This window comes from Gossypium hirsutum, chromosome A03, assembly GCF_007990345.1.
Source record: "Gossypium hirsutum isolate 1008001.06 chromosome A03, Gossypium_hirsutum_v2.1, whole genome shotgun sequence".
In the NCBI taxonomy this organism is placed as follows: domain Eukaryota; kingdom Viridiplantae; phylum Streptophyta; class Magnoliopsida; order Malvales; family Malvaceae; genus Gossypium; species Gossypium hirsutum.
Genome location: NC_053426.1, coordinates 86979247 through 86992855, shown reverse-complemented (window position 1 = coordinate 86992855; position 13609 = coordinate 86979247). Strand labels below are relative to the sequence as shown.

General features: G+C 35.1%; 1 protein-coding gene across 1 annotated transcript; it reads left to right on the top strand.

Moving 5' to 3' along the window:
- Window positions 1-882: 882 nt before the first annotated feature.
- LOC107886275 (mediator of RNA polymerase II transcription subunit 23) lies at window positions 883-13384 on the top strand. The gene is given in 23 exon segments (XM_041097836.1): window positions 883-1168; window positions 1264-1307; window positions 1386-1485; window positions 2125-3102; window positions 4485-4713; window positions 4901-5118; window positions 5599-5806; window positions 6101-6381; window positions 6534-6617; window positions 7258-7352; window positions 7662-7726; window positions 7729-7794; window positions 7797-7822; window positions 7908-8153; window positions 8715-8885; window positions 9027-9140; window positions 9220-9345; window positions 9777-9925; window positions 10132-10372; window positions 10467-11235; window positions 11781-11962; window positions 12721-12824; window positions 12918-13384. Coding segments are annotated over 23 exon segments (4806 nt in total). The 5' UTR covers window positions 883-1063; the 3' UTR covers window positions 13123-13384.
- The last annotated feature ends 225 nt before the right edge of the window (window positions 13385-13609 follow it).

Genomic DNA, 13609 nt, shown 5'->3' with positions numbered 1-13609 from the left:
ATTTATTCATTTATTATCTATACTTCTTAAATTTTGAGATTTTAGTTTTGCCTCAAGTAGTAGCCATTAAATCCTTCAATTAAAATGATGTGGCTTTTTGATAGTATTATATGAAAATAATAAGCTAATGTGATATTATATATATAATAATATATTTACCGCATAAAATTTTGAAAATAGCAAAATTTAACTTAAAAAATTTAACGGCCATCGTTTGGTAATGATGGAAATTTCAAAATTTAAAAAATATAGTGATTAAAAATGACTAAATTAAAATACTTTGATTAAATGAGAAATTTACCCATAGCATGAGCACTAATAAAAGAATGGGTAAATTTGCATTCAAACTTACTCAATTATTAGTAATTTTACGTTCAGGGTACCTAACTCCAAAAAGTTACAAAATGATTACTAAACTATTCGGAAGTTTCCATTTAAGTCATTGGGCTATTAAACTCATTGCTGTATGGCCTTCTCTGCTCATATCACTTTCATGAATCGAAAGCTTTCATTTGCCTTCTTATTTTTCTACAATTCACTTTTTTTTTATGAAATAGCTTTAAACGTCATGAATTTGCAAATTAAAATCCTAAAAACTTTCTTCTCTGATCTCCAATACTAATAGTCTGATCAACCTGGATCTAAGGTATGTTCTTCTACTCGTCGATAGATATTGATTCACCATATCAGTCGTTAAATCGTCTTTTAGCTTAGTAATTGAACTTTTTTTAACAAATATTTAATCCATTAATTTAAATAAAAACTTTCAAATAGTTCAAAGATTATTTTATAATTTTATAAAATTAAATTACCAAAACCAAAACTTACTAATATTTACATTCACTATAATGTACATAAAACAATTTGATAAAGAAATCGGTAGCCAACCCGAGTTCCCGTTTCATTTACCCGAACGGGTTAGTCGTATAGTTTGACGAATCTCCTCGACTGTCATGGCTCGTCTTGTACGAGTGAATCAGTTGGTCTGACAGAGTTGTAAAATTAGTATTACCGGAGTTTTAAAGAAAACCTAGCCTATTCGAAGACGGAGGAAAAAGAAAACATGGATCAAACGCAGAGATCAGTGGCAGCAGCTGCAAATTCCCGAACCTACCAGTTCCACCCTGCCCGAGCCGCCATTACCGATCTCTTCAATCTTTACTTAGGAGTAGTAATTTCTTTTTCGTCAACTTTTTCATTTTCTTGTGTAAATTTCTTCTCCGAAACATAGTTATTCTTTTTTTCTTTCAATTTTTTTTGCAGAGAAATAGCCGCCAAAAAGCTGATGATTCTGTTCGAGAACCACCGTAAGTTATTTTTTCCTCGAATTTTGATTGAGGGTTTAATTTCTTGATTAAAAGAAAAATTAACTTAGAAATTTTCAGGAACAAAACCCAAAAGCGTGTGCTCGCTCTTAATAGAGAGCTTCCTCCTCGAAACGAGCAGTTCCTCCTAGATTTTGAGCAACTTCAGACTCAGTTTGGTGTAAGTTTTTTCCATTCTTTAAGCATTTTTTGTTGAGTTTTTATTTTTAAGCTGTCTGCGTGTTGCATTTCCTACTTGCTGTAGAGAAAAAAGCTGATTCTAAAAAGGTAATTTTAACCAAAGAGAAAATTCCGAGGCCAATTTTATCATAATTATTTTATGGATTATCCTAACAAGCTCCATTAGTGCACTTTTTAAGGTCTATCAATATATTATTTACAATTTTACAGTAAAAACGTTGTAATTATTTTGTACATTTTCTAATCTACCTACCCCAAATGTTTAGTTATACTCACGTAATGATGATATTACGCATCCAAGTCCATTCTGAGCCCGCATTCTCCAGGAGTTTTCAGCAGCATATAAGCCACGTAAACTAATACTCAGTAAGCTAATAATGTTGTACTAAATGCACTGGTTGACAAATTTTTTTCATCAATTTTAGTGTATTGGGTGAAGATATTACGATACATGGTAATCTTAAAGAGTTTTCTTTGGAACCCTGCAATTTTTGTATCCAAAATGTTGAAGCAGAAAGCAAGTACTACTGGTAGCAATCAAATGGCAACTCAATTAATCTGTCATTATCTGTTTTGAGTTGTTGGTTCTAAACTATATTTTTTGTGCCATTCTTGTCAGGACCAAGATCAGTTGCAGTCTGTGACAGAATCTGTTCTAATATCTTTGGTTATTCAGTGCTGTAGTCATGCACCTCGGGCGGAGTTTCTTCTTTTTGCTTTACGTAGCTTATGTAGTATAGGCTACGTTAATTGGGATACCTTTTTGCCATCCCTTCTTTCTTCAGTTGCCTCTGCGGAAGGGCCAGTAAGTCAAGGGAGTCAGGGAGTACCTTCTGTTTCATCAAGCGTATCACAATCCGGGATGATGCCATCTACTAGTGTAATTGCTAACGCTTCTAATTTTCAGTCTGCGAATGCTGCATCTACGTTAACTTCAGTTCATGTTATTGGGTCTCCAGCACAATCGACAATTGAACCTTCTTCGGGTGCTACTTTGTCCCCTGTAAAATTATCTAATATTGCCTGCAGTGGTCAACCATCTACAACTAGGATGGATTCATCTATAAGAGATAATGCTATAAGCAATTTACGTCAGCTATGCTGCAAGATAATTTTAACTGGGCTTGAATGTAATTTGAAACCAGTGACTCAAGCTGAAATTTTCCACCATATGCTGAATTGGTTGGTTAATTGGGATCAAAGGCAACATGGGAATGAGGAATGTGATGGAAAGTCCTGGAGACTGGAGAAGGCTCTAATTGAATGGCTGCACAGTTGTTTGGATGTAATTTGGTTGTTGGTTGAGGAAGATAAATGCAGAGTGCCCTTCTATGAATTACTCCGAAGCGGATTGCAGTTTATAGAAAACATCCCAGACGATGAAGCATTGTTTACGCTTATCTTGGAAATACATAGAAGGAGAGATATGATGGCTATGCATATGCAAATGTTAGACCAACACCTTCACTGCCCCACATTTGGAACTCATCGGATATTGTCACAGACAACTCCTAACGTTTCTGTTGAAGGTGTGGCAAACTTGCGGTATTCACCAATTACATATCCAAGTGTGCTTGGAGAACCACTTCATGGAGAGGTATGACCATTTTAACCTTATCATGCAACTAAAATACATTATACTTTCATTAAATTGAAATGATCTCAAGCTTCCTTTAGTTTCTTTTGGTCTAAGTTGCTCTGAATCTTCATTTTCCTTGAAGTATCTGTGTTTGACACCAGTGTCCAACAAACATGGATGTGCAGATACTATCCTCAAAATATATTGAAAAACACAGAAAAAATTGAATATACCTGTGTCAGACAGACAGATACCTGACATCATCCCCTAAGTTTGAGTAACCTAGTTTTTGGCAGCTTTTGTTAAAAAGATAGTAGTCTATAATACAATTGTTTGTCAAGTAATAGTGTGATTCAATGTTATGTCTTGGAGGTTCTTTTTAATCTACTCTTTTGATTGCAATGGTATGATTGTTAGAGCCATAACTCAGTTCTTCCATTGACTTATTGGGTAGGAGCCTCTGAGCTTTTACTTGCTTCTAGTGAATTCTGACTCACCCACGGAAAGTGCTAGCACAAAAGAAAGGAGGAGGTTTATGAAGCTCCTGCATCTGCTGTCTTAGTAGGTTGTAGGATCAGCTAAGAGAGAAAATCTTCTTCAGATACCCTACTTCTGCGAGGCAGACATTCGAACAGCCAAGAGCCAACCTTTCTGATATGTTATCCTAGTGGAGAGTAGATTTGGTGGGAAGGGGGAAGAGAGAATAAAATACCTTGGCAAACCTGTATTCTTCCTGTTTTATTATCAGAGTTTAGAATTCCACAATGTTGCTTTAAGAAATGCCATTTATGACCTATCATCATATAGGTCAGCTGGTTTATTATGAACCCTTTTTAAGGAATCTCTTAAGTTTTATTTTGATGTTATTTTTCGTTAAATCCTTCTTGAAATTATTTGATTTGAGGCCTTCTAATCTGTTTCTCTTGGTGTCTGTTTGCATCATTCTTTGTCCTCTTTTATGAATCATTCTTAGGTATGAATTGTTGAGTTTCTTTATCTAGCAGAAGGGTACATGTTAAAATGTGCCATTCCTGTCTTGAGTTTGATTCATGCTAAATCTCTTCCACAAAATGGGGAGAGGCTGTCAATTTTTCCATAACCTTCGAGTTTGCTTCTATTAGATAAGTTCAGCTCCCAGTTAAGAAAAGAAAACATTTTTGTGCATGTATGCTTATAGCATTTTGTGGCAATCAACAGCTATATTTATCAGCTAATGTGGTTATGTGTATGTGTACCCGTGTATTTGTATATTTTATATATAAGTTTTCTTTTTCTTTTCCTCTTTATATATGATTTGTAAATGTGTTATGTGTGAATTGGGGGGGGGGGAAGAACTATACTTGCTAATATTAGGTTGCTATTTACTAAGAATGTATTACTAGTTGCTTATATTTATGTAGGATCTTGCAGCTTCTATCCAGAGGGGTAGTTTGGACTGGGAGAGAGCCTTACGTTGTATAAGGCATGCTATACGCTCTACTCCTTCTCCTGATTGGTGGAAACGTGTGCTTGTTGTGGCACCTTTTTATCGAGGTTCAGTGCCTACTCCTGGTGCTGTTTTTACATGTGATATGATTTGCGAGGCAACAATTGATAGAATTGTTGAGCTTTTGAAGTTGACAAATTCAGGCAATGAATTCTTCTCTTTATTTATTTACTTTTTGTTCTTTTGATTTCTTAATTTAAAAAGTCATTAATCATTATCGTTCCATTAGCATTCCTAGTATTGCTAGTTTCCAAAATAGCTGTGGGAATATGAAGCAGTTGAATTTCAATTTTCCTGATTTTTTCACATTTGGTTTTTATCTAATTGCAGAAATAAATTGCTGGCAGGAGTGGCTTGTCTTCTCAGATATATTCTTCTTTCTTATGAAAAGTGGATGTATAGATTTTGTTGATTTTATTGATAAGCTGGGCTCACGCCTTTCAGCAAGTGATCACCACATTCTTAATACAAATCATGTTACCTGGCTTCTTGCACAAATCATTCGAGTTGAGCATGTCATGACTGCTTTGAATACTGATTCTAGAAAGGTTGCTTCTAAATGGAAATTTTCATTGCCTTTCTTCTGTTCAATTTGGTACAACTTGATGAACTTTTAGGTCTTGTTCAAATATTAGGAGATACTTAGTCATAGTCTCACAAAATATGTGCATCTTTCATTCCAAGGATTATGATTTTCTGTGCCCACTACTTATTAGTAGATCTGGTAATTCATGTTTTCATGTTCTGTTGTATATTTTGTGGTGTTATAATCGTGGTTAAGGTATTTTTTATTTATATAAAATTTAACACATTTAATTTGTATTAAATAGGTTTGGCGACATTTGTATATTCATGTTGTGTTTATGTTATTATTATTTTTTGGAGTGTCTCATGTTTTAGTTATTTTTTCCTATCGTTTTCCTGATATGTGATCATATTGTGTTTAATATTGCCATAGCTACTAGTTAGTGATTGAGTAATTAGATGAATTAATTGCTTCAACTTAGACCTTGCAATTCTGCTGGTAGGTGGAAACAACAAGGAAGATTCTATCATTTCACAGAGAAGATAGGAGCTCTGATCCTAATAATCCCCAAAGCATCCTGCTTGATTTTATTAGCAGTTGTCAAAACTTACGCATTTGGTCACTGAATACATCAACCAGAGAATACTTGAATAATGAACAGTTGCAGAAAGGGAAGCAAATAGATGAGTGGTGGAGACAAGTGAGCAAAGGTACATATCATGCATGTGATATCATAGATTGAATAAATTTAATATGCAGCCATTATAGCTAGTTCCATGGTGAAGCTAAATACATTTGTGTCCTATATGCACAGTTTCTTGCTTGTATTTCTTTTTCACTGTACAATCTACAACCACCTTATCATTAACATGGTCAAATTCCATTGACATGCCTGATCTTCTAACTGCTTGTAAAATTCATCAAAACCTGCTTCATACTGTTTGAATGAACCATAATGTATAGCTCAAGTTTTTACAGTTTTAAAATGTTCTAATTGTTTTTAGGGGAACGCATGATGGATTATATGAGTATGGATGATAAATCAATTGGGATGTTTTGGGTTGTCTCCTACACGATGGCGCAGCCAGCTTGTGAAACGGTCATGAATTGGTTATCTTCTGGTGGAGTTACAGAGTTGTTACCCGGAGCAAATGTACAGCCCAATGAGAGATTCATGGTGATGCGGGAAGTTAGTCCATTGCCGATTTCACTGTTATCTGGCTTTTCAATGAATCTTTATTTGAAGTTGGTCTTTCAAATGGAAGAATCTTTATTTGCTGGGCAGGTATTATCCTAAATAGAGTAATGTAATCTAATTTATAAATTGACCACTATTTTTCTTGTAGGCTTAATTAATTTTTATTTGGTCTTTGACAGTTGGATCACTACTGATTTTCAAACTGTTTCTAATGCTTGTTATTGATTCTTTTGACGCAGGTTGTTCCTAGTATTGCTATGGTTGAAACATACACCAGATTGTTGCTCATTGCACCTCATTCGTTATTTCGTTCACACTTCAGTGTAATTTGCTTCCCATCTAATGTTATTATTTCTTATCTTTTAGAAGATTTCTTAGTAAAGGAATAGTGTCATGCAGTTTTTGAGATTTGTAGTATAAATTTTGTCCATTGGAAAAGTTATTCCATATCATTTTTAATGGAAGTCTTAAGAAGTAATTGCCACTTTCAATATACTTGTAACCTCATTCTTGCTACGGGCTGAAAGTAAGTCAATCATCCTACTAATTTGGAAAAAACAAATTTTGACTTATAATGACTTTATCTGTCAATATAATGTGTTTTTCAGATTTCCTGACATCTGTTCAAGATCATGCTACTTTTCATCCAAACCACCTAACTGACTAAATGTAACAATTCACCCTTTATTAAATCATTTAATTTAGAAAATTGCACTTTGGAATTTCTTTCCAAACCCGTTGAACCATCCATTGGCAACTTATATAAGAGCCAATGATCATTTATGATCAATAGATGACTCCATGTAGTAGGAGAAGGCTTAGTTGTTGTCTGACTGCTGTTTTTTTTTCAATTTAGACCAAAGCTAAAGTCTGATTTCCTTATTCTCTTTTTATGGGTTTACAAAAATATATTGTCACTTGCTAATAGAATAATAGGATTTCTTTAAAATGCCTTCTTTGCAGCATTTGGCACAGAGGAATGCTTCTTTATTGAGCAAGCCTGCGGTGACACTTCTGGTGCTTGAAATTGTCAACTATCGTCTGCTTCCACTGTACAGGTTATTTTCTGCATGGTTCATTCAGCGAAGATACTCCTCTCCCTTCTGCTGGTCATAGCATGTGATAGTGTTTAGAATGGAATTTGCAGTTTCAGATTGAGCTTTCTGATTCCCGAGGATTTCTGTGCCCTTTGCCCTTGTTTACTTTTTTATTACTCTTATACGTCTGCCACTACTTAATATATTGTTATAAATGCTCAAGATTAGCTTCACTCTTAGGATTTTGGCAGCTTGAAAGCCTTGGGATTTGATCTTTCTTATTTGCAATTTGATGATATCATATATGAGATTTGCAATCTATTTTTATAGGTACCAAGGAAAATGCAAACCTCTGATGTATGATGTTACAAAGATAATTTCTGCTTTAAAAGGAAAACGGGGGATCACCGTGTATTTAGATTGGCAGAGAATTTGTGCATAAATCTGATTTTGTCTTTGAGAGACTTTTCTCGGTGAAAAGGGAAGGGAAGGTAAAAACAGCTATCTCCAACAAATTTTTTGTTCTCTCTTTTCCCTTGCTTAATTTAGGTAAAATTTTGAAACTGACTTTTGCAGGGGCCCACTGAATTCACAGAAACTTTAAATCGGATAACTATAATCACTCTTGCCATCACCATTAAAACCCGCGGAATTGCAGATGCTGATCACCTACTTTACCTTCAAACTATGTTGGAACAGATATTGGCAACTAGCCAACATACATGGTCAGAGAAAACACTACGTTTTTTTCCCTCTATTCTTCGAGATCTCTTAATGACACGGACAGACAAAAGAGGACTTGCAATTCAAGAATGGCTACAGGTTCAACTGATGTTTCTTTAAAAAAAAAGAATCAAAATTCCTTTTCCTTATTCTAATTTTATTTGATATCTCCTGTGGGATAAATGATCCCAATAAAAAACACAAGGCATTGCTTACCAAATATGCAAGATGAGTGTAAGAAGAAAAAGGAAGAAATAGTTAATGCCTCAAGATTCAGATGTCTAGAGAATTTTCATGAAAGGGTTTGTTAGATAAAAAGGAGAAATCTAACATGATGAGAAAATATTCTTTGGAGCTATATTTATTTAATTTTATTGCTGAGTGCTTATTTCCAATTATACTTTGAGAGTGAATGGATTATATTAGACGCAGGGACACTGATATATACGTGTTTCTCATGAATTTAAAGGAACCTGAAAATTTTCTTCTTCTGTGCGGTTATTCATCACTTTGTTGAAATGTTCTATGTATTGTTTCAAATTTCAATGCATGGTTTTATTATTAATAATAGTTGTTTGCCTTGTGTTATCCTCATTGTTTCTTGCTTGCCTAGATTTCTTGCAGCAGCTAATAGTGGAACATGTTCTTACTTTTTTACAGTCAGAAACAACAGTGATTAACCAATGCACACAACTTCTTTCATCATCTGCTGAACCAAATTATGTCATGACCTATATCAATCACAGTTTCCCTCAACACCGCCAATATCTGTGTGCTGGTGCATGGATATTGATGCAAGGGCATCCTGAAAACATTAACAGTGGAAACTTGGTATGTTTATCTCGTCTTTTCTGGAAAGATCACTTGAATGGAATCATGTTGTGACTTTTCTGATAGCTACGATGCTCCCTTTTTTCCTAAATATTTCATTATAATGTTAAAGATCATCATCTTTTGCAAATATTGAGTCAGGCACGGGTATTGAGAGAATTTTCACCTGAAGACGTGACATCCAATATCTATACAATGGTGGATGTATTACTTCATCACATTCACATAGAGCTGCAGCATGGGCATTCCTTGCAGGTTGTAGCCATCTTCTCTGTAGATTCATTAACTAAATTGTCGCCTTTGTTAAGCATTTCATCTTGTTTGCCCTTTTTAGGACCTTTTACTGAAAACTTGTGCAAACCTGGCCTTTTTTGTTTGGACCCATGAGCTGATTCCTTTGGATATATTGCTTCTAGCACTCATTGACCGTGACGATGATCCCCATGCGCTGCGTATTGTGGTATGCCCCTCTGAAATATTTTTCTACTATTCTCGCTAAACTTTTGTTCTTACATATTCTTCTCTAAATTCGTTGTTGTGCATAACAATTGGCCTAATATAGGTTCCTTTGTTGTCCTCAAAAATGACATTTAGTTAGATTATCATGAACACATGAAGTTCTAGTAGCACTTTGCTTATCTAAATGTATTTTTCTTTTATCTTCTGTCTTTGATTCTTATTTTATTTTCTTGCTCTTCTACACCTTGCTGATTCTTCGTTTGATATCATCTTGGATATTATTGAAAAACTTAATTATCGTCTTGTTTGAGTTTATCTAGATGAAGTTTAATGCAGAAAATGCTTACTACTTCTGTTTTAAGGTAAACTGTTGAGTTGTTATTGAGATTTGTATCTGCATTAATGTTCAGATAATTCAATTAAAACTTGCAGATAAGCTTACTTGACAGGCAAGAGCTTCAACAAAGGGTGAAATTATACTGCATGAATCGTGGCCCCCCTGAGCATTGGCTTTACACTGGAATATTTAAGCGCAGTGACTTGCAAAAAGCCCTTGGCAATCATCTCTCATGGAAGGAGAGGTGATTTTTTTTTGTTTAATTGAACACTCCAATTAAAGCTGAAATTTAATTTATCCAGTGATGGTAGAGCTCTCTTGTTAAATTGATATATTTGGTTTGGAGTAAAATATGCTATTTGCCTTGTTGGGATAGATTCTTAGTAGAGTATAAGCTATATGTTTTGTGTTTTGTCAATTATTTATATTTATCATTATTGTTGACAACAGGTATCCTACATTCTTCGATGATATTGTGGCACGTCTGCTTCCAGTCATCCCCTTAGTTGTTTACAGACTTATTGAGAATGATGCTATAGAATCTGCTGACAGGATTTTGGGCATGTATTCTCTATTTTTAGCTTACCACCCTTTGAGATTTACATTTGTTCGTGACATTCTTGCGTATTTCTATGGTCATCTACCTGGAAAGTTAATTGTTCGAATATTGAATGTACTAGATCTCAGCAAGGTAGTACACTTCTTGTTCCCTGCTCTTCTCAATTAAACTTGTTTTTCTTAAGCCTTTCTCTTGTTGAAACTTATTGGCTTAAAATATGTTTCAGATTCCGTTTTCTGAGTCGTTCCCTCAGCACATTAGTTCATCAAATCCTGCAATATGCCCCCCACTAGAATATTTTGCAACTCTTTTATTGGCTCTAGTGAATAATGTCATACCCCCATTAAACAGTAACTCAAGAACTGGATCAATGGGGGATGCTTCTAATAATTCAGTGCGTGGTCCTCATAATAAAACCCCTGCAACACCTCAGTCTGGGCCAGCGAATGCTTCTGAAGGTCAAAAGGCATTCTATCAAATTCAGGACCCAGGGACATATACTCAGCTGGTTCTGGAAACAGCCGTCATAGAGATCCTCTCTCTTCCCATTTCCGCTTCTCAGATTGTGTCATCTCTTGTTCAAATTGTTGTCAACATACAACCAACTCTGATTCAGTCCAGCAATGGATTGCATGGAGCTTCTAGTGGTGCCGTGCAAGGTTCAGTTTTACCAACATCCCCTTCTGGAGGCAGTACAGATAGTGCTGGCAGATCTACTCCTTCAGTGTCGGGGATCAACACCTCTAGTTTTGTTTCCCGAAGTGGTTACACTTGTCAACAGCTTTCATGCTTATTTATCCAAGCTTGTGGTTTGTTGTTGGCCCAACTCCCTCCTGAGTTTCACTTACAGCTTTACATGGAAGCTTCACGAATAATTAAAGAGAGTTGGTGGCTAACTGATGGGAAGAGATCATTGAGTGAACTAGACTCTGCTGTTAGCTATGCTTTGTTGGATCCAACATGGGCTTCCCAAGATAATACCTCTACGGCCATAGGTATTGTATCATTTATGGAACTCATTTTATTAATCTTTCCATGTTTATTTTCTTTTCTTATTCTTTGAATTGAGAATAATAGTGTGAACCAAATTTAATGTTTTTATATGCCATAATTGACTTAAGGATTTCATGATTCGCTGAATTGCAATTATGCAAGTCTGAAACTGTTTTCAAAATTACAGAATATACAAAAGTTCCTCTAAGGATATGGATGAAGATCTAGCATTTAATTGTGTTCAAGGTTAGGGAGGATAACTAGCTTGAATTTCTCATGAGTGACCTAATTGAGGCTAGCAAAAATAATACTGATTCCTTGCCTGGCTAAGATAATTTATGCTTATTGAGGGGTCAAACTATTAGACTTCTGCTTTGTTGGTTATATATTTTTTGAAGTGTTCATTTCGTATTTTGGATTTTGAAGAATTATTAAGGCGTTTAGGTTGTTTTAGGATTTCTTAAAAATGCCAGGGCCAGTTCCAAAACAGTGACATATATTGTCTGCTGACTTGCACTCTAATGTGATTATTCCATTGTTGTATCAGGTAATATAGTTGCATTACTTCATTCTTTCTTCAGTAACCTCCCACAAGAATGGCTAGAGGGAACACATGTCATTATTCAACAGCTCCGGCCGGTAACATCGGTTGCTATGTTGAGAATAGCATTCCGGATAATGGGCCCCTTGCTTCCAAGACTTGTTACTGCTCACAATCTTTTTAACAAGGTATAGCAGTCAATTATTTTATATCTAATAGAATGCTTTTCTCCCGATAGTTTTTTGTTTTGCTGGAAGTTCCCTTTTGTTTATCACTCTTCTGCATTGCTTACCTAAGACCTAACGAATTTCTGGTTGAGATTTTATTTTGAATATGAAAGTAACATCACGTCATAAATGGAGTCTGATGTTCAGTTGTCCACTTTGGAGATCATAAGTTAGCAAACTTGTTCTTTTGATGGTAAATGACGGTTAATTGTATCTACCTGTTTCATGTCTAGTTCTTATTGGTTGCATCTCCAGCATACAGATGACTATGATTTAATCTTATTGAGTGGCTGTTAGGAGTTTGGCATGTTGGCAGATATGATAATATTACTAATCAGATAACCAGATGTATATAGAATGTGAAAGGGGAATATTGGAGAAAGAAGCACATGCAGATAAGAGTGCATGAAAAACTCAAGGTCTTAGAAGAACTGGAAATCTCGAAACGTTGGGGCATCGACCTAAAAGAGGTTGATTTTGGTGTTTCAAAGAAAAAATGATGTGGCAAAGATGATTTTAGAAAAAAAGGCTTATGCTCCAGAGAGAACATGCAATAGGATGTTGACATGGTCTGGTATACGGTAACTTGAGTTTTGTATAGAATTTTTAGCATAAAAAAGAAAGGGCAAGAGGAAACCATGACTGATAATAAGGTTTATAACATTTAACCAACGCATGATTGATTGTCCTGTGCTTACTTTTTATGAAATATCTTTCAGATTCTATCGTTACTATTGAATACACTGGTGGATGTATTTGGAAAAAACACTCAACCGCCAGTCCCTGTGGAAGCATCAGAAATAACAGATCTGATCGACTACCTGTAAGTAACCCCGGTTTGATGATTTCATTTGATATTGGCAATAAAAGTAGGCAAGGTATGAGTGGCATTGATGTTGACATAATGTTGTTTCAGTCACCATATCATCCACTACGAAGGACAGGCAGGGCCAGTGCAAGCCAACAGCAAGCCGAGGCCAGAGGTGTTGAGTATTTGTGGGAGAGCTGCAGAAAGTCTACGGCCAGATGTACAGCATCTTTTATCCCACTTGAAACCTGACGTTAACTCTTCAATATATGCTGCTACGCATCCAAAGATAGCTCAGAATCCTTCCTCCTGATTCTCAACCTATCCAACCTCCATTTAAGTAGGTTTTTTGAGATGTGTGGATACAGCAAGCATGTAAAATCACTGGGTTTGGGCCAAAAGCCATCCATGAAATTTATATATCAAACTAGGTTTTTTTTGGCTTAGCTAGGAGCCTGACGTGGTTGGGTGCTAATCTTTTCTTTTTCCCCTTCAAAATGGGGCTACTATTCTATACTAATGTAAAAGAAGAGTTAAAACTGTTGGTTTATAGAACCACTTAATTTGTAGATCAATATTGTTTTTGAAAGTTTTCAAGATAGCATTTAATAAAATTGTTTTATATTTTATTAACTAAAATTGAACTTAAACAGAGAAAAGTGTCAGAACTTAAATGGGAAAATAATTCTTTTATTCTAATAAACTATTAAAAGATAAAATAAAATATTCTTATAATATCTCATTCTAAGATTTATTTAAATAAGATTTATTTATCTAAATAAATTTAAAATATATCTTCA